We start from the raw sequence: 20399 nt of genomic DNA on the forward strand, positions 1-20399 counted from the left end.
CCTACTTCTGTAGTGATACTGCCTCGGAAACCCAAGGAGGGGTCGCTATGAGTCGGGTTTGACTCGACGGCACATAACAACAACAACAAGGCTTACTTTATGGCCTTACTTTACTTTATGGTCTATCCTGGAGAATGTTCCATGTGCGCTGGAAAAGAATGTATATTGTGCTGTTGTTGGGTGATGTGCTCTGTAGATGTCTATAAGGTCAAGTTGGTGAATTGTTTTGTTTCATTCTTCTGCATCTTTGTTGAGTTTCTTTCCAGTTGTTCTTTGATTGAAAGTGGTGTATTAAAGTCTCCTCCTGTGACTGTGGAGTCATCTGTTTGTCTTTTCAATTCTGTGAAAGACTGATTTATGTATTTTGCAGCTCTTTCCCTGGGTCCATAGATATTTATTATGATTATAATTTCTTGTTCAATTGATCCTTAAATCCTTATGTAACATTCTCCCTTCCCTCTTATGGTGGTTTTTGCCTTTAAGTCAGTTTGATCAGAAATTAATAGTGCCACTCCTGCTCTTTTTTTGGTTGCCATTGCTTGATATATCTTTTTATTCCACACTTTGATTTTTAGTCTGTATTTGTCTTTGTCTCTAAGGTGTTTCTCTTGTAGACAGCATATTGATGGATTATATTTTCTTATCTAGTCTGCAACTCTCCATCTCTTGAATGGTGCATTTAATTCATTGACATTCAGTGTAATTATTAACAAGTATGAATTTGTTGCTGTCATCTTGTTGTGTGTTTTTTCATGGTGCTCTTGGTTTTGTTGTTCCATATAATTTTCTGTGCCAAGCTCATTATGTTTATGAAGCGTGTTATCATTTCCTTTGTTACTATTGTTTCAATATTTGCTAAATATTTGTGCTTGTCCTCTTTTTTATTTTGATGTGAAGGTTTATCATTTTTTTCTTTGAAGTTATACTGTGATTTATAATTTTCTCCCTGAGTTCAGATCAGTCCTTTCTATCTTGCAGCTCTCTTGACTTCCTTACCATTTTGAAGTTCTGTAACTACATTATTTTTTCCCTGTTTTTGGTTTGTAGTTGTCCTCATTTTCCAATTGTTGTCTCTGGTTCCCTGTTTACAATCTTGTAAGCTTATTTTACTTTGGATACTTTCATAGCTGTTTTTGTTTCTGGGTTATGTCATCTTGTGCATTAATGGTTGGTTCCTGTTTGCTATTATTGGTTCTCTTTCAAAGGACTCCCTTGAGCATCTCTTGTAAGTTTGGTCTGGTTTTAACAAATTCCTTTAATTTCTGCTTATCTGGTAATTTCCTAATTTCACCATTATATATGAGAGACAGTTTTGCTGGGTATATAATTCTTAGCTGGAAATGATTTTCTTTCAGCATTTTATATATACCATCCTTGCCTTGTCTATATGATTTCTGCTGAGAACTTAGAGCTTAGTCTTATTGGTGGCCTTTTGTGGGTCACTTTTCCTTTTTCCCATGCTGTTTTCAGGATTCTTTCTTTGTATTTAGGCTTGGTGAGTTTGATGATGATGTGTCTTGGTGGTTTTCTTTTAGGGTCTATCCCGTTTAGGGTTCACTGGACTTCCTGATTGGATATATTCTCATCTTTCATCATATCAGGGAAGTTCTATTCTAACAAATCTTGGACAATTTTCTTAGTGGTTTTCTTTTTCTCTTGCTGTTGTGGAATTCCAGTTACATGTAGGTTATTCCTTTGGATGTATCCCACATGAACCTTAGGCTTTCTTCATTTTGTTTTGATCTTTTTTTATGATTGATCCCTTTCCAAAGACGTATTCAGGTATTTGTCTTCAATCTCATTAATTCCATTGATTAGATTCTACTCCTTTGCTCTTTCAACGTGTTATCTATTTCTGAAAATTTAGTATTAATCTTCTGGATTTCTATCTGTAGATTTTGTATGATTTCCAGTTTTTCATTTATTTTGTCATTTTGTTTGTGTATTTTCTTCTAAAATTGTTCTGGGGTTTTGTCTGTGTTTTTCTTAAATTTTGTCAGTGTTTTCCTTGATCTGTCTCTCTCTCAATATGTTGAAGGTACCCAAATAAAATTATTTTGAATTCCTTAGGGCATTCCAATGATGCTTCTTCCTCAAGGATGTATTTTGGGTCTGTATCCTGGTCCCTTGTTTCTCCTGCTTTATCTTGCTTCTTTGTGTGGACTGTGATGGTCTGTTTTCTCTGAGACATTGTGATGTTGTATTAATATTTAATCGGTGATTCTATGTTGGAGTGATTTGCCCAAGATTTTTATTTTGTTTGTTTGTTTTGGATGTATCTGAGTAAGCAAGGTACTGTGCTCCTCTATTCGCTAGTTGGCAGCACTTTTTCACTCACTACCTGTGTCCTGGTGGGTGTGATGGAGAATGAGAGTGGCTGCATAGGTCTCTGTTAACTTTTTTTGAACAGCATTTAAGGGTAAATCAGGCTCTTATTGGTGGTCATGTCTCATTGGCCAGTTGGTACAGAAGGAGTGGTGGCTTTCACACAGTAAGTGGAGCTGCAGGAGGCACAGGTGTGTTTGGGTCATATGGCTATGGTTGCTATCTCCCACTCAGTTAGACAAAAGCAATCAAAAAACCATCAAAAAAAGTAAAAGCAAGAGGACAAAAAACACATACTACATAAACACCCAGGAACAATCACCACAAAGAGATAAAAGGAAGAAGGAGGAAAAAAGGAAGGGCAATAAATGAGAGAACATATTTAAACAAGTACTTTATAAAGCTAAATGACATATGAATAGAAATATGGGGAAATGCATTCTGGGGAGGAGGGAATAACAGAAAAAAGGTCGAGTAGGAGAATAATGAAGAAAAAATAATGAAGAGAAAAATGGGAAAATGCACAAAGAAAAGCAAAGAATGGGGAGAACCCCCAAACCAAAAAAAACAAACTCACTGCCCTGAAGTCAGATCTGACTCATAGTGACCCATCCTTGGTTTTCTGAGGTGGTATCATTATGGAAGTAGATTGCCCAACCTTCCTCCTGAGGAGTGGCTGGTGGGTTTGAACCACCAGCCTTCTGGTTAGCAGTCAGATGCCATAAGAAAGAAAAAAATAGGAACTAAGAAAAAGGGAAGAGGAAAAGCCAAAAACTAGAACCTGGAAAGGGAAGAAGAAAGAATAGTAATAAAAAGGATGAGGAAATAAAATAATAATTTTAAAACAGAAAAAAAAAACTAAAAAAGAGGAAAAATCTGGGCAGCGTGGGGCAGGGCACCCAGGCTCCATCCAAGCACACAGACTGGGATGGAATTCCTGCCAGCCCAGAAGGTGGGTGGGAGTGAGTGATGGCCACACCCCCGTTCACCAAGAGGGTGTGGGGTATAAAAGTAACAAGGAGAATGTCTCACCTTTCCAGTCCTCAGTGTCCGGAATGTCCTTGCAGTCCCCAGCAAGTGGAACCTGTTCTTAGGTCCCTAGAATCTGAGAGAATGCTGTCACTTTAAATGTCCAAAATTGTTGAACCACTTTTAAGCATTCAGAATGGCTGAACCCTCCAGACAGCCAAAAGTCCACAGTTCAGCCCACCTCCCTCTTTGCTACTTCCTCTTTTATTCACCAGCCACCACTGCAGTCCTCCATGCAGCCCCTGGCTAGCAGGGCTGATTTTTAGGTTAATTCTTAAGTCTTAACGCCACTTGGCAATATTCAAACTGTCCATGCCATCAGGATCACTAAGAGTCTGCAACTCTGTACGTCTCCTTTTTTGGTGTTTTCATGCAGGTTCTTCTACTAGTTGGATTTTTGTCCACTTCTGTATCCTTCCTTTCAAAGCTCAGGGCTCCAGGATTGTCTTCTGTATCTGTATTAATTGGCTCCTCTTCTCTTGTTGAAGAGGGTCTGTGTAATTTGCCTGCTTATTGTGCCATCTTACTGGAACTCCCTAGTGCATAAAGTTTTATAGCAATGTGTAATGAGTGTGTGTCTCCTCCATTAGCCCCTAAGAGCCACAGGGGCAGAGACTGGCCAACTTTGCTTAGGGTTGCATCATCAACACCAGCATGGAGCTGCCCACAGTGGGCACTCCATAAGTATTTTGTGAGTGAAAAAACCTGATTGAACCCAAATACTTTTCTGAGTACAGGTGCCCCCCTGACTGAATCCTTTAACAAAGTGCTAAGGTGCACATGCCTGACACAGTAAAAGCAGCAAGTAAAAACCTGTGTGTAGGATGCAGATCAAGTAGAAGAGCTGATTTTCCTGGACCCCCTGTTCCTTCATTCAGGGGTTATTAGGAACAAGAAACAAAATGACTGTAGCTAAGGGGTCCTCATCTTATAATTCTGACTTCCATGTAGATGTTGGGTGATTCTTCTGAGACTGACATCAGCAATGAGGCTCAGCGCCCCAGGACCAGCACAAACACTGTGGAGGAGAAACTGAGAAACCGCTTGTATGAGTTAGCAATGAAAATGAGTGAAAAGGAGACTTCTTCAGGGGAGGATCAGGAGTCTGAGACCAAGACAGAATCAGAGAACCAGAAGGCAAGTCTGTCCTCTGAAGACAACAGCCAGAGTGTCCAGGATGAGCTGAAGAAGGTAAGGCTGTGAAACTACCACATACACTCACTTTTCTGCAGATGGGGTGGTGGGGAAGGGCTCTGTATTTGTACAGGGATGTGCTGGGTCCAGAGACTCTCTAAAATGCCCATCCATCTCCACATGGGAATGGCCAAGAGAACTCTTCTTGATTGATGCTGAGTGGTACAACTGGGGAAAGAGCAGATTCCTAGAACATCTTCTAAGGCTTCTTGTCTCCTCCTAAGGTTCTTCCTAAAGACATCCCTTCCATTTCAAGTCTGTAATTAGTGCTCATGATTTCTCTCACTTGGAGAAAGCAATGTTGTTTTCCCTCCACACCCTCTCCTTGAGGATTTCTGCCCATGGGTGGAGATCCTGTAATGTACCCCTCATTTAATTAGTGATGAAACATCATTCCATGGTATATAGAGTCTTTGTGTTGAAAGTGTCCTTCTGGATAATTTATCTTTGGAATTTTCAGACTTTTGTTTGTTTTAGACCCATAATCCTTTTTCAAAGAAGACCCTATATAGAATCGTGATTTGAGAAACAGATAAAAGTACTGCTGCTCTTAGGGACCCAAAAACCCAAAACATATTTTCTTCAGTCTCACTCTTCTCCTGAGCCAGCCCCTGAGTTCAAAAGGAAGACCACAGAAGGTACACCCAGCCCCTCAATCAGTTTCTGACAGAAAGGACTTCCGGACTCGCTCCCTGCTGTGTGTGCCTGGGTTCTTCCACTATAGCTTCTCAAAGCACATTCATGTTAGACATGGATACCCACACCTGCCTGCTATGGAAGAGAGAGAAACTTATGTTTGTTGAGGGCCTCCCATGTGCCTGGTGCCTTGCACGTGTCAGCTAATTTGGTAATCAGCCTTTGAAGTAGATGAAGCCCCATTTTGCAGGTGAGAAAACTGAGGCTGAGTCATTAATGTACTTGTCCAAGGCCCAGGAGAGTTCCAGAGGGAAATAGATCCCATCTCTATGGCTGAGCCCTGAATTCTCCAATACCCTGGAGTTTGCCTTTCACTCATTGCCATCCCACCCTCCCTAACCATTGAGTCCTCACCCATAAATCTTCTGGGGCTTCTGCATGAGAATAGCAGGGATAATACACACATCTCTGCCTTAGAGTGTCTGTGGGTTGGCAGGCCAAGCATGATCCCCACAGGCAGTCCTCCACAGTCCCTCACCCATTGCTTCCCTGATAGTAAAGGGCTCTGATCCTCTCTGTTACTTGAACTGATGCTACATTACAGTCAAATTGTGTGCTGAAGCTGAAAGCCAGATGATCACTGAAGAATAACACATTATTTCTAACAATGGCCCTGTGTCTGACTGGTTTTGCTGCCCGATGGTCCAAGGGCTTCAGACACTCACCCTGTACAGTGGCATGCCAGGCCACAGTGGGTCAGCACTCACCTACTGGAGAGAGAGCACCAACCAGAACTGTGCTTTCCTGGCACAATATGAACAGAGAGAGAAAGAGACACTGAGGGGCTTCTGGGGACTTGAACAAGCTCCCCATTCCTACTCCATGTCCTCACTGAGCAGGAAACTAGAAAAGTCACTTTTATTCAAACCCCCAAATGTGTCAATTCTTCAAAGTTCCAGTCTTTCGAACCAGACTACCATAGTCAATGGATTAAATATTCAACCAAACATCACCCTTTCCATGTAAAATTTCATATAGAAAACAAAAAGTGATATATATTTTCTCTATCAGGCATGGGTACTCTGGTTTAAGGCAAACAGAAATGCAGGTTTATATACTGAGTATTATTTAAAGACAGAGCAGTATAGAGACAGGCATCAGGATTAGACTGAGTCTGAAACACAGCCATGCAATTTGTAAACTCTGTGAACCTTGGTTAATTTTTAACTCACTTCGGCCACTAAGAAAAAGCCAGTGTTAGTAATTTCCTGCTCATTATATGCAACTGACCTCCCTCTTCCTGCAGGCCCCTTCTTGACCCCTCTGATCTTTTCTCTCCACCCTGTCGCCTGAGCTGTTCTGCAGTCCCTGTTCTTGCCCGATTATATCAACAGGCCTGGGTCGGCATTGTTTTTTCATTGATCCCTAGGACCCAGCCCCATCTTAATTGTTGATTAGAATAAACACATTTGGCCTCATCTGTAAAATGGGGATAATCATATGCCACTATAACTTGTGAGGATTGAATTACACAGTGCATGGTTTAACACATATCAAGAACCCAAAATAGTAATTCTCACATCCCCTCTAACAATCTCATGAAAGATAAACTTCACATTCATGAAATAGCATCCATCTGCTGGCACTGAAGGAACAGCTTAGTGCCTATTTCCAATCAACACTTGCAGTGTCATCCTGTAGGTCTGTAGCCGCATTTGGTGCTGCCTCATATGATGCAGAATGTAAGTGGGAAAATCACTGCATCGGACCCCCAGGCTCCCATCTTCAGGATCAGAGTAGCTGTGACTTCTCCTGTGATCCAACCAGAATTAGTATGCACAACACACCCAGAAATACAGGTTTGTATACTGAATATTATTTAGAGACAGAGCAGTGTAGAGATAGGCTTCAGATTAGACTGAGTTTGAAACACAGCCATGTAATTTGCAAACACACACACACACACACACACACACACACGATTGGAGAGTGCATCTGGGCTAATGTAACTATTCCAGAAGCTGTCTGTGCTTCTCCCTTATCTCTTGGCAGTGCACACTGACCAAAACTCCAGTTGCCTGAAGGCTTTCTCTAGCAGGAAGATCTCCTCTTTCTGTGCTAAAGGCAGCATAGAAGGACAAGAGAAAAAATACTTCTCCAGGGCAGTCCTCAGTGACTGATAGAAAGACTGTATAAACACTCCTGATCCTTTGCCTTGGAAGAGTGGGATAACTCTGACTCTTGAACTATATACATTGACTCCAGATTCCATAGTGGAATGTAGCTTTAGGCACACACAGTGATAAACTGGTTGATAAGACAGTCTCTACTGATTCCCTTCCCTTCCATGTCTCACTTCCTCTACAGTTTCCTGGGATCTCCTTCTCTCTTGGTCATCTAATGCTGCTATAACAGAAGTACCACAAATGGATGGTTTTAACAAACAGAAATTTATTCTCCCAGAATTTAGGAGGCTAGAAGTCCAAAATCAGGGGACCAGCCCTAGGGAAAGGCTTTCTCTCTTTGTCATCTCTGAGGGAAGATCCTTGTCTCCTTTTAACATCTGTGGGCTTAGCATTCCTTGGAGATCTCCATGTGGCTTGGCATCCAACTTCCCCTGGGTCTAGGATGTTCTCAGCATAGGGAACCTGGATCCAAAAGATGCTGCTAGTTCTTCTTTCTTGGTGGTAGTGAGGTCCCTCCTTCCCTACTCATCTTTCTCTCCTTTTATTCCTTGTAAGATAAAAGATGATGCAGGACACACCCCAGGAAAATTCTCCTTACATCAGATCAGGGCTGTGACTTGAGTTAAGGTGTTGCAGCCCACCCTAATCCCCTTACAACTGATTGGCTGATCACATCAGATCACATCATGGGGGGTGATCACATCATTACATAGCTGCCAAATTACATCATCAGGTAACTGCCAGACCAGAGTATCATGGCCCAACCAATTTGACACATATTTCAGGGACACAATTCAGTCCATGCTACCTCTAGATAAATTCTTGGCACTCAAATCCGTGTCTTGGAGTCTGCTTCTGGGGGACAGCAGTAACAAACAGGAGCAAATATAGAGTCCTCAGTTCACAAATAATCAGTCCAGTATTGTGAATAAGCAGTTAGGAAATCCAAGTGCCAGTTGGCTGCTAATTGCCCTTACCTTGCCAAGAGGAGCCTTGCCTTATACTGAGAGAGCTTTATGCAGACTTCACAGTCCTTCCTGCCTCCACCACTGTCCAGGCTCACTGGGAGCCCAAGCAGAGGAATGTGCACATTCCAGTGACCTCAGTGGTATAGGTCATTGGCCTCAGTACGACATCTCACCTAGGAAATGAGCTCCCAAATCCTGCCCACCAGCAGTGGAACAATTTTAGGAACAGTTTTTCTTGATTAGTGTCGGCCTTTTGCTGTAGACTGAATCGTTGCTATGTTTGGCTTAAATGTCTCTCTCTGGCTGGGTGTTGGGGGCTCAGTGATGATTCATGGATAGTCACAGACTGACAAGCTGATAGAGCTTTGGGCCAGCCCCAAAACCTCTTGGGAACTAGATTTCTAAATGTCATTTCTTCTTTAAGTAACAGTTTGGTTCCCATCAAACCTCAGTGGTTGTCCTTATAAACTGTGTGGTCCTCAGAGCCTGAGGGTGAGCACTAGCTTCCCGGCTTCCACTGGGAAGGGGGATGTGCCAGTGGTCCTGTCCCAGCTGAAGTGGCTCTTAGAACTACTTTGCTTCCAGGGTGGAAAGAAGGGCCACAAATTACTGAACTGAACTTTAGAGATGATACTCAAGGACTGAGTATCCCACAAAGCCCCCAAATCTTCCCAGTCATGGAACACTGATCCCTAAGATTCCTTTTGACTCTAAAACTCTGTGGTTCTTGATATGTAGTGGATTAAATAGATTCTTGTTTCCTGGCATAAGAATCATATATAACATTGCTTCTATGACAAAAGATATCCTATATATCAAACTTTCTGGATACCAATGTTTGTTGAAGGCTGTAATTAGTTAATTCTCAAATTATAGTCAAGTTTGTATATCTGATGTCCTGAAAGCATTTTTATTTGAAATGTCTTTTAAAAAGAAAAAGAAAGAAAAATTACTATTATAAGTAACTGAGTTACTCTGCTTTACTTTCATAAGGGAATCACTGACCAGCAGATACCTTCACTACTTATGTTATTGTTATCGTATACCATCAAGTCAATTCAGACTCACCATGACCCTACATGAGAGAGTAGAACTGCACCATAGAGTTTCCTAGGCTGTAACCTGTATGGGGACAGATCGCCTGGTCTTTTCTCCCATAGAGCTGCTGAATGGGTTTGAACCACCACCTTTTCAGTTAGCAGCTGAGTGCTTAGCTGTTGTACCACCAGCTACTTATAATCATAGAATAACTCTTATCAAAGTACTGAGATTTTCCTAAGCTAATAAATACCTTTCTCTCCAAACGAGACCAATTTGTTCATCTTCTAATGGCTTTCCCTTGTTTATGAAAGTCAAGGCATACGGAGTTATAGTACTGGTCAATGGTCCTGGAGGTAGAATTGTTGACTGTTGACTGAGGAACCCCAGAGCCTTGGATTTCTGAAGTTTAGTGTGCTTGTGGAACATTTTTGTTATCATGATAGTAATATAAAATCAAGTTTCATTGTTCACAAGTCCCACCCTCCTAAAATAACTCACCATTCACATGATATGATGTCCTTCATCCACGTAGCCATGGTTTTCCACAAGTGTCTTCATCTTCACTTGGTGCTAGAGTGAATATAGCATTAGATACTGACTTGTGTCTTACAAGCTACACTGATTTCAGTAGGCCTAAGCCTGTTTAAGGAGCTCTGGTAGCCTAGTGCCTAAGGCACTTGACTGCTAACCAGAAGGCTGGCGGTTCAAATCCACCAGCCACTCCTCGGAAGGAAGGTTGGGCAACCTACTTCCGTAGTGATACCGCCTCCGAAACCCAAGGAGGGGTTGCTATGATTCAGGTCCAACTCAACAGCACATAACAACAACAAGCCTATTTAAGAATTAACACCTCTTTTCTAACATTTTATTTAACTACTGCCCTAGGAAAAACAAGAAGCTTTAGCTCTCCATTTAGAGCATCATTTCCTATCCACAGCACTTGAACAGGTGAGGAGGTTTCATTTCACTCATGTTGTCATTGGCTTTACTCATTCCCACAGCTTGTGTCCTGTGTGTGTGTGCACGGAAAGGCCTGCCTGGGTGGAAGACAAGAGCTTCAGGTTCTCTCCTGCATCACCAAGGCTTAAGCAGACATCTTCCTCTCTAGCCAAAAAGATAGTGAACTAAGTGCTAGGAAAAGACTACCCAGAATTCCAGTGAAAAGTTTGCTGGAAGCCTCTGTTAAAGTGTGGGTGCTATATGAAAGGCCAGTATTAAGGAAAAACATGTTTTAGCCATAGCAATAGAATGAGACATAAGACAGATATGGTGGATGAGAGAAAAGTGGAGTCTGTCTGGAAGATTATGAATAGAAAGATTTAGAGAACAAGGCATTGACTTACAGCTCTGGCCCCATGGAAGCCCAAAAGTAATATTCTGTCAGGAAAGGGGATCATGGAGAGAGAGGAAGCAGAGAACATGCCATCTGTGTGACGCTCCACAAAATAAACAAGATTTAGCCCTTGGAGGACACTTATGGGCAGAGATTATTTAAATAAAAAAGAAAGAAAAAGAGAATATATTATATATATATGTATATGTATGTGTGTGTGTGTGTGTGTGTATATATGCATGCACATACAGGAGCTCTGGTGGCATAGTGCCTAAGGCATTTGACTGCTAACCAGAAGGCTGTTGGTTCAAACCCACCAGCCACTCCTAGGAAGGAAGACTGGGCAATTTACTTCCCTAGAGATACCACCTCAGAAACCCAAGGAGGGATCTCTATGAGTCGGAATTGACTCAACAGCAGTAAGTTTGTTTTTTTTTGTTGTTGTTTATGCACATATACACACATACACACACACACATACATACATATATGGAGCTCTGGTGGTGTACTGGTTAAGGTATTTGGCTGCTAACCAAAAGGTCAGTAGTCTGAACTCACTAGCCATTCCGTGGAAGAAAGATGAGGTAGTCTGCTTCTGTAAAGATTTACAGCCTTGCAAACACAATGGGGTCAATATGAGTTGTAATCGACTCCATGGCAGCGAGTTTGGCTCATACACCACACACACATATGGAAACTGACTCTGAAGCACCTAACAACAGCATATATGTACATGTTGTTGTTGTTATGTGCTGTCAAGTCAGACCTGACTCATAGCAACCCCTCCTTGGGTTTCCGAGGCAGTATCACTACGGAAGTAGATTGCCCAACCTTCCTTCTGAGGAGTGGCTGGTGGGTTTGAACCGCCAGGCTTCCGGTTAGCAGTCAAATAGCTTAGGCACTATGCTACCACAGCACCTATGTGTATATATATGTATATGACATACATATATATTTTGTGTGTGTATATATATGTATATATACACATTGATGGCACCTGACAACAACATATGTAGCACACAGTGACCCTACGTGCTACAGAATGAAACACTAACCAGTCCTGCACCATCTTCACCATCGTTGCCATGCTTAAGCCCATCATTGCAGCCACTGTGTCAGTCCATCTCACTGAGGGTCTTCCTCATTTTCACTGACCTTCTACATTATCAATCATGTCCTTCTCCAGGGACTGGTGTCTCCTCATAACATGTCCAAAGTACGTGAGACAAAGTTTCACCATCCTTGCTTCTAAAGAGCATTCTGGCTGTACTTCCATGACAGATTTGTTCATTCTTCTGGTGGTCTGTGGTATATTCAGTATTCTTTGCCAACACCATAATTCAAAGACATCAATTCTTCTTTGGTCTTTCTTACTTATTGCCTAGCTTTCATATGTATATGGGGCAATTGAAAATATCATGGCTTGAGTCAGGCACACCTTAGCCCTCAACAAAACATCTTTGCTTTACAACACTTTCAAAAAGTCTTTTGCCACAGATTTGTCCAATGCAATACATCATTTGATTTCTTTTTTAATTGCAATTTGGGTGAAAGTTTATAGAGGAAATTAGGCAGTATGAAAAGGGACCCCTCATCCCTTTAGGATCAAAGAGAAAAAGAGCAAGGGAAGAGGGAAAAAACAAAGGAAAGGAGAAAAAGAAAAGAGAAGGGAATGGAAGAGGGAAGAGAAAAACAGAGAAAAAAGAAAAATGGCACAGCACTGGCAGTGGGGGGAATTTGACTGGCAACTGGGTGGGTGGGGAGGGCCATGCCTCTAATCTCCAAGAGGTTGTACAAAGTAAAAGGGGAGGTCACACCTCTCTGGTCTCTTGATCACCCATATGGGTGCTGGTGCAGTTCTGGGCAAGTGTAGCTAGTTATCCAGTTCCTGCTCTGATTGGAGCACTGCTTGCAATAATTCAAAATGGCTACCCTGGGCTGGTTGGCAGTTTACCGGTCCTTGTTAACTGTTTTCATTCAGTCTCTTCCTCTCATTGATATTTGATCTTTCTTCCCTTTGATGGAAGCTCTGGGTTCCAGGACTATCATCCATAGCCATTTCCCTTGGTTTCTTGAGTCTTTGTTTTAGAGGGTCTGGATAATATATTTGCCTAGTCTGCCATCTTGCATCCTCCCCTGCTGATGTATCTCATTTGATTTCTTAACTGCTGCTTCCATGGACATTAATTGTGGAGCCAAGTGGAATGAAATCCTTGATAACTCAATCTTTTCTGTTTATCATGATGTTGCTTATTGATCTAGTTGTTAGAATTTTTGCTTTCTTTACATTGAGGTATAATCCATACTGAAGGCTAGAGTCTTTGATCTTCGTCAGTAAGTGCTCCAAGCCTTCTTTGCTTCAGTGAGCAAGGTGGTGTCATCTGCATATCACAGCATGTTTATCAATCTTCCTCCAATCTTGATGCCATGTCTTCATACAGTCCAACTTCTCAGTTTGTTTGCCTAGTATACCGATTGAATAAGTATAGTGAAAGGATACAACCCTGATGCACATCTTTCATGATTTTAATCTACGCAGTATACCCCTGCTCTGTTTGAATGACTCCCTCTTGGTATGTGTGCAGGTTCCTCATGAGAACAATTAAGTGTTCTGGAATTCCCATTCTTCACAATGTTACCATAATTTGCTACGATCCACACAGTTGAATGCCTTTCCATAGCCAATAAAACTAAAAACTCACTGCCGTCAAGACAGATCTGACTCATAGCAACCCCTCCTTGGGTTTCCAAGGTGGTATTACTACGGAAGTAGATTGCCCAATCTTCCTTCCAATAAAACACAAAAGGTAAACGTGTTTTTGGTATTTTCCGCTTCAGTATCACCCACAAACATAAATACCAAAATCCAAAGAAAATACTAGCAAGCTGAATTTTGCAGTATTTAAGAAAATCTTGTGCCATGACTAATAACTGGAAACCTAAGTCATTTAGTAAGTACATTTATTAAGTTCTATCTTAAAGAGCTCTGGTAGCACAGTTCCTAAGGCATCTGGCTACTGACCAGAAGGTTGGTAGTTCAAACCCACCAGCCACTCTGCGGAAGCAAGACTGTGCAATCTACTTCCGTAAAGATTTACTGCCTCAGAATCCCAAAGGGCATCACTATGAGTCAGAATCAACTCAGTGGCATTAGGTTTGGTTTTGGTTTTGGTTTTTTAAAAGCATATGATAATCTCAACCAATGCCATTGCCCTACAAGCACTAAACACATATTCTATGACAAAGAAATAAAAACTCTCAGTGGACATAAAATAGAAAGAGAATTCTTTAACATGATGAAGAATATCCATTGCAGCACACCACAACGAAACCCTAAGCAATTTTTTTTTTCCTGGATGAGAACATTTTGACCATCAAAAACATATGGACATCACATTTTACTATTGATCAAAGAAATACATGACAAAGAGTTATGAATTTGGAAATGCTTTTATATAAATATGTATTTGTTACTGAAAATAGTATGCACATACACTTAAAAAATACTAAATATGTGGCCTTAAGATTTTAGAATTATATTTATGAATTATTTGAGTAATTTGTAATTATTTAGAAAACATTGACTATTCTTTAAAGAAGTAAATGAGCAAAACTGTTCTAGAAAGCTTATAAAACCTAAACAGATCATGGAAGAAACTGGCAAAATGGCCAGAGACTTACTCCTTAGAAAGAGACTACTCTGAGCTGGTTTCAATAAAATTCATCAAAGTTTCATGGTACTAATTTTTCCTATACTATGAAATTGGTTTTAAGCATAAAAAACTGGAAAGTATGCAAGTTCATTTTATTTATTTAAAATATTGGTCCAAAAGTCACACCCTCCCGTAAATTTTACATACTAAGTCACTGGTAAATAAACATGCAAAAATCCTCAACATGTTGGCATATTGTTTCCACCTACATATTAAAATAATTTATAATGGCCAAGTAAAAATTAGTCTAAGAATACATTATCAATTTTAGTGAACTTAAAACTCTCAGTGGACATAAAATAGAAATAGAATTCTTTAACATGATGAAGTATATCCATTGCAGCGCACCACAGTTTTATTATATTTACCAGTCAAGGTAAAAAAAAAAAAAAAAAAAAAAGATTATATTGTTAAATTTCTAACTTGATATCTGACACATAATGTTGTTGTTGTTATGTGCCATCGAGATAATAGGCATTCATAAATACTTGCTGAATGATGAATGAATTCCATAATAGCTGATACAGTGAAATAACCATTCCTGATCAAATAAGAAGATAAAAACTCCATAGTAATGTTTATTAGCCTTTTGAGACCTCATTAGGAATCTGATGAAAGCCATGAACTTGCTCTCCATAAAAGTATAATGATGCAAATTTTGGGATAGAATTGGAGGGTTCACAGACTACCTAAAGCTCATCTGTAGATCTAGGTTAAAAAAAAAAATCCTATAAACCGAAGGAAGAAGACAGGATGCCTTCTGTTACTTTATTATTCAACATTGCGCTGACATCTTTACCCATACAATAAGACAAGGAATTAAAATTACCAATACTGGATAGCAGAAAACAAAATTACTATGGTATATTTCTGACTTCTGAATTAAAACAATAAAATCAACTGAAAAAATTTCTGGAAAAAATGAGTTTGGGAGGGTGGCCTATCACAGTATCCCAGTTCATTCAACATTTACACCTACTCCTCACTTATCAAACTATCTCTTCATCCAACATTTCACATTTAAAACAATATTATAAAATCTAGCCAAGTATTCTGCACATTAACAACATACATCTATCTGGCAGTAATGAACAGTGAGGTGCTAGGTAAGAGTAATGCTGTCTGTGATGGTTAAGATTATGTGTCACCTAGGCTGGGCCATGATTCTGAGTGGTTTGGCAGTTATGTAATAATGTAGTCATCCTCCATTTTGTGATCTGATGAGGTCATCCATTTTTGCATAAGGCCAATTTTCCCATATTAACATATTTGGAACCTAACCATGTCGATAAAGGAAGAGTGGATGCAGTCAACAAATAGTTATTGAGATGTCCCAAGGGCTGCAACAGTAGTGATAAGAGAGAACAGTTTCCAGCTTTCATGGAACTTAACCTGGAAGAGACCGTGGGTAAACATGTAAACACAAAGCAGGGGAAATGTCAAATAGGGATGAGAGCTAAAAAGATTCAGCAAGGCAATAATGAGAGGATGTTGGGAGGATGAGAAGTCCTGGATGGTTGAGACCTCTCTGACCAGATATTTTTTGGGCTGAGACCTGAAGGACAAGAAGGGAAAAGTCAGGCAAATACCTAAATGAAGGGCTTTCTTAGCTGAGGAATATATCCAAGGTCATAAGTTGGAAATGACTTTGATAAGTTCAAGAAGAGATAAAGAGCTGAAGTGGCTGGAGCGTGATAGGAGCAATGAGGGCAGGGGCCAGAGCAAGCAAAGCCTTGTGGGCCATACAGAGAACTTTGGGGTTTCATACTGGGTGAGATTGGAGGTCCCTGGACAGTTCAGTGGAGAAGTAACAAGGAGGATTTTATGTTTAGTGAGATCACTCTGGATGCCATGCATCACCTCTTTCCAAGTGAACTTGGACAGTAATTTCATGTCTCATTGGGCTTTTTCAGAGCCAAGCATATGGTCTGAAGGTGCCCTGGTTACTGTCAACAGTAGTGAAATGAAAACAATATAAAAAAACAGAAAACTGAAGACCACAGTCACCTCCTCTTCCAGGAAAAGAACTCCTGCCTCCTGTACATGTGTTACAGTGGTTTTGGGGTCAAAACTAACACCCTGGCCATATCTTGAATTGGCCACACTCAGGTGGCATATATTAAACAACAGTGGACTCAAAGAAAGAAGAGCAAGAAAATGATCTCGGGGAAACAGAGATTATTTAATTTTGGAACTAAACTCCAGAAAATAATGTTTTTTAAAAACTTTGTTTCTATAGTCATCATTTTTTAAAAAAAGAAAATCTTAACTCTTTCACAAATGGCCTTCACCATCAAGACCTGAGTGACTTACGAACCCCAACCCTCCTAGAGGTCAATTCTCCTCTAGTTTCTGTTTGATTGATTGTTTCTTACATGTGCTAATTTATTAAGTTCATCCTCCAATGTCTTTCCACAGTTCTGAGCCACTGTCTTGCATTGAATTACTCGTCACTACATGAGTCTGTTCATGGAGAATGTATTTTGACGGGTTTTAGAGATATCACCAGAGTGCCTTATGTTTCATGAGAAGTGACACATATTTGCGTTGAGTTTTTTTAGCAGATTTCTGTCAACTACTTAGGAGGACATATGGAGTTTCTTTTCTTTCCACCAAAAAGCAGAAAAATACATAAAATCAGGGCATTTGGACAAATTTTCTTTGCTTGCTCTGATAGTTTGATGGAAGTATTTCATCAAGCCAAAATGGCATCTGTAATGCAGGGACAGAAAACTAGTGAGAGGGGCTGCGATTACACTTAGAGCAGATTTTCTTATACAGCGCATTCCATTTTACTCTGATTCCTCTTGGCCCACCATCCTAGGTAGGCTTTGGAAGGCCTAGGCAAGAGCTTGTCCCTCAGTAGATCTCTCAGCTCTATCATTGTGGCTTGGTCTAACCAGTTAACCAGTTGCCAGTGAGTCAAGTTTGACTCATAGTGGCCCTGTGTGCATGAGAGTAGAACTCTACCCTGTAAGGTATTCAGTGGCTGATTTTTTGCAAGTAGATTGCCAGGCCTTTCTTCTAAGGTATCTCTGGATAGACTCAAACCTCCAACCTTTTGATTAGCAGCCAAGTGTGTTAACTGCTCTTTTCACCCCACAGACTCTGCCGTGGTCTATGGTGTACCAAATCAATGAGTTTTTTCTGACTGACAATTAATGGAAGCTGCAGAATGGCCCTTGGGCTCTCTGTATTCCAGCCCTGCTCTTCCCAGTTATTCACTGGTCTGATTGTCCACTCAGCTTCTGTTCCACCATCACTATTTACAGTCCATTGGATCCAGGGAATTAGGCACATTGGGAGAGGAGTGTGAAATCTAGGAAAGTGCGTGGGCCTTGGAGCCCAGAGTCTATAGGCTGGAATCCCAGCTCTGCATCTTCTTCATCTCTAAAGACAGAATTAAAATTTCAGCCATGCAGGGTTGTTGTGAGAGTTAAATGAAATAATGAGAAAACTGGAATCGTACTTGGCACAAGACGGGTTCACATTATCTGTGGGCTTGCCTCCTGCCTTTGCTCTTTCCTTCCTTCCCAGAGGAGCCTCCCAAGAGCAGCATTCAGCAAGGGATGAAAGCATTGCCCAGTATATATTGAGCTCTGAAAGGTCTTCCTATTCTGCCTGAATTCTTCTCTGAGAGCCAGCCTTTGTGTTCTACCATGTCTTTTGAAGACCCCTGTTGACATTCTTTATGTTCCTTGAGATGTCCTCTGTTCCTCATGACACCCTAAAGCACCTTTCATTTATCACAGGGCTGGAAGGAGGACTGGAAAACCCCACATTTTCACCAATTTCTCATTTTTACTAAAGCCAGTTATGAAGATCAGGTCCCCTCAACACTGACCTAGGAAATTTGACCTTGAAAATAATGAATTTAAATTAAAAACTAAGAAAATGACCTGGGCTTTACTCCATTTTGACATTTTGTAATCACTCATGTCTCTTGAGTTGTGAGAAAAAAAGCTTTGAAATATAATGCCCTTTCCATCTCTCATAAGCCTCCTTTGCCTCCTGATCCTCTAATGGTACCATTGTCTTGCAGATCCCCCAGCTGGAAAGCACAGCAGCATCTTGCCAGCTCCTTCCTCTTCACCCTAAGCCACAGCATTTTCTCAGTTGTCTTCTCAGAATATTGCATCTTGCCCCTTTTCTCCCCACTGCTGTTGCACGGTTCTCTTGGGTCTTTGTGGTCTTTGGTTTGAGCAGTAATAGTCTCCTACACTTTCTCTCTGCCTCCTGTTTTCTCCATCCCTAAATCTGTTCCTCCTATAGCAGCCAGAATTACCTTTCTAAAGTACAAGCCTCTCTGGCTAGCATGTCAAGGGCCTGGGCTGTGAAATCAGACAGATCTGGATGCAAATCCCAGCTCTATGAGGGCACATCACACCACCTCTGGAGGACTCAGATCCTCATCTGTAAAATAGAGTAGTCATAGTACTTATAGAATGGGCTGATGAAAGGTAAATGAGGCCATGCATATGTAGTGCCTGCCTAGAGCCTGGCTCATAGTCAGCTCTCAGCAAATGACAGCTTTTGATAAAAAGAGCAACAAGAACCTGCAGTGGTGTCTCACTGCCAACAGTACCAAACCCAAACTCCTAAGCATGGCATTAGGGTACTGTAAGACACTGCTTCTGCCTCCCTGGTCCCATCTGTCTCCCACTGTGCACCCTAGGCTTCAGGGCCACGCTTTGTACACACTGTGCCATTACACCTCCAAGGCCTGTCTCCTTGCATCTTTCACCAAGTTACCCTTTCCACATCTTCTCTACTTCTCAACATCCTTCTTGTGCTTCAAGACCTAACCCTAAAGTGACAATCTTAGTGGAACTTGCTTGTCCCTTCTGCAGGTCTGCAACCCATTGCTCACATTGCAGGGTAGAGCTTTCTTCTTCTACCTGCTGTTGGCCTTCCTGCCCTTCTCCCCAGCCCATAGCTCTCTGAGGACAGGGACGATGGTTTGCTCATCTCTGCTTTCTCCACAGGGCCCAGTGCACTGCCTGTCATAGAGTAGATGTTTCCAAAAGGTTTGCATTAAACTGATGATGGGAAATGGCCAAGTGATGTCTGAAGGCTGAGTTTGTTCAGCTTCCCAGCTAGGCAATAACATTCTTGTTCTTATTATGTATCAATATGCATAACTTAGTCAGTTCCCATAAAAGGGAAACATAGGATCCTTTGACTCTTGTTACTCTCATTAAAATTGGGAAGTCAGGCATTCACAGCAAAGTTTAAGGGTTTTTTGTGGTAAACAAATAAATAAAACAGTAAAAAGCATTTCTTGACACACCCATCAGGCAAAAAGTGATGTTTCAAAAGCACTAAACATAATGAATGAGAGGCATCTAAGCTACCAAGGCTTCACCACCTGGAGCTGGGATATGGGCCTACACATCAAGTGGGAGGAGTTTGAGGCAGGCCCAAGAGCTGTGGCCCAGACATTGTGTGGACACTTACTATAATGCTACCTAATCTTCTCAAAAGCCCCTTGAGTTAGATGGTGTTATCTCTACTTCACAGCTGAGGCTCAGAGGGTTGAAGTTACTTGTCCAAAGTCACATAAACAGTATACCTTGAATCTCCCAGGGCTCATGGGCCTAGGTGTCCAAAAGAAGAGATTGCATTAGCATCAATCCCCAGTTTGAAACTGTAGGACCACAGCATGTCCTGGTATCTCCCTCCATTATTGCTGGGAACCTTGGGCCAGGTGGGAAGAGCCTCCTATGTGCTCATGAACGGCCCTGTTGTAAGGCCTTTTGAGGACCTCATCAAGGTCTGGGACCATCACAGCCCCTGGAGGACAGACCACACCAAACACCTGCTGCCCAGATCCATCATGGGAGCCAGGCCCTGCCCCAGGTGCCTTCTCCCAGAGAAGTGTCAGTCAGCAAGACCAGGGCTACTTGATGACTTTCATGGGCTCGGGCACTTTTGCCTTCATAGATCCCTTCCTCCAGAAAGAAAGGAAAAAAAA

General features: G+C 41.4%; 1 protein-coding gene across 1 annotated transcript in view; it reads left to right on the plus strand.

The window, feature by feature from the left end:
* The window catches only part of LOC103201111 (myosin VIIA and Rab interacting protein), a 604027-nt gene that overhangs the window by 520020 nt on the left and 63608 nt on the right, over positions 1-20399 (plus strand). The window contains exon 10 of the mRNA XM_007945736.1: positions 4306-4545. Coding sequence (XP_007943927.1) covers positions 4306-4545 — 240 coding nt within the window. The remainder of the gene's footprint in view (positions 1-4305; positions 4546-20399) is intronic.

The sequence above is a fragment of the Orycteropus afer genome, unplaced genomic scaffold, assembly GCF_000298275.1.
Source record: "Orycteropus afer afer isolate SDZICR_OR568_19922 unplaced genomic scaffold, OryAfe1.0 scaffold00142, whole genome shotgun sequence".
NCBI lineage: Eukaryota > Metazoa > Chordata > Mammalia > Tubulidentata > Orycteropodidae > Orycteropus > Orycteropus afer.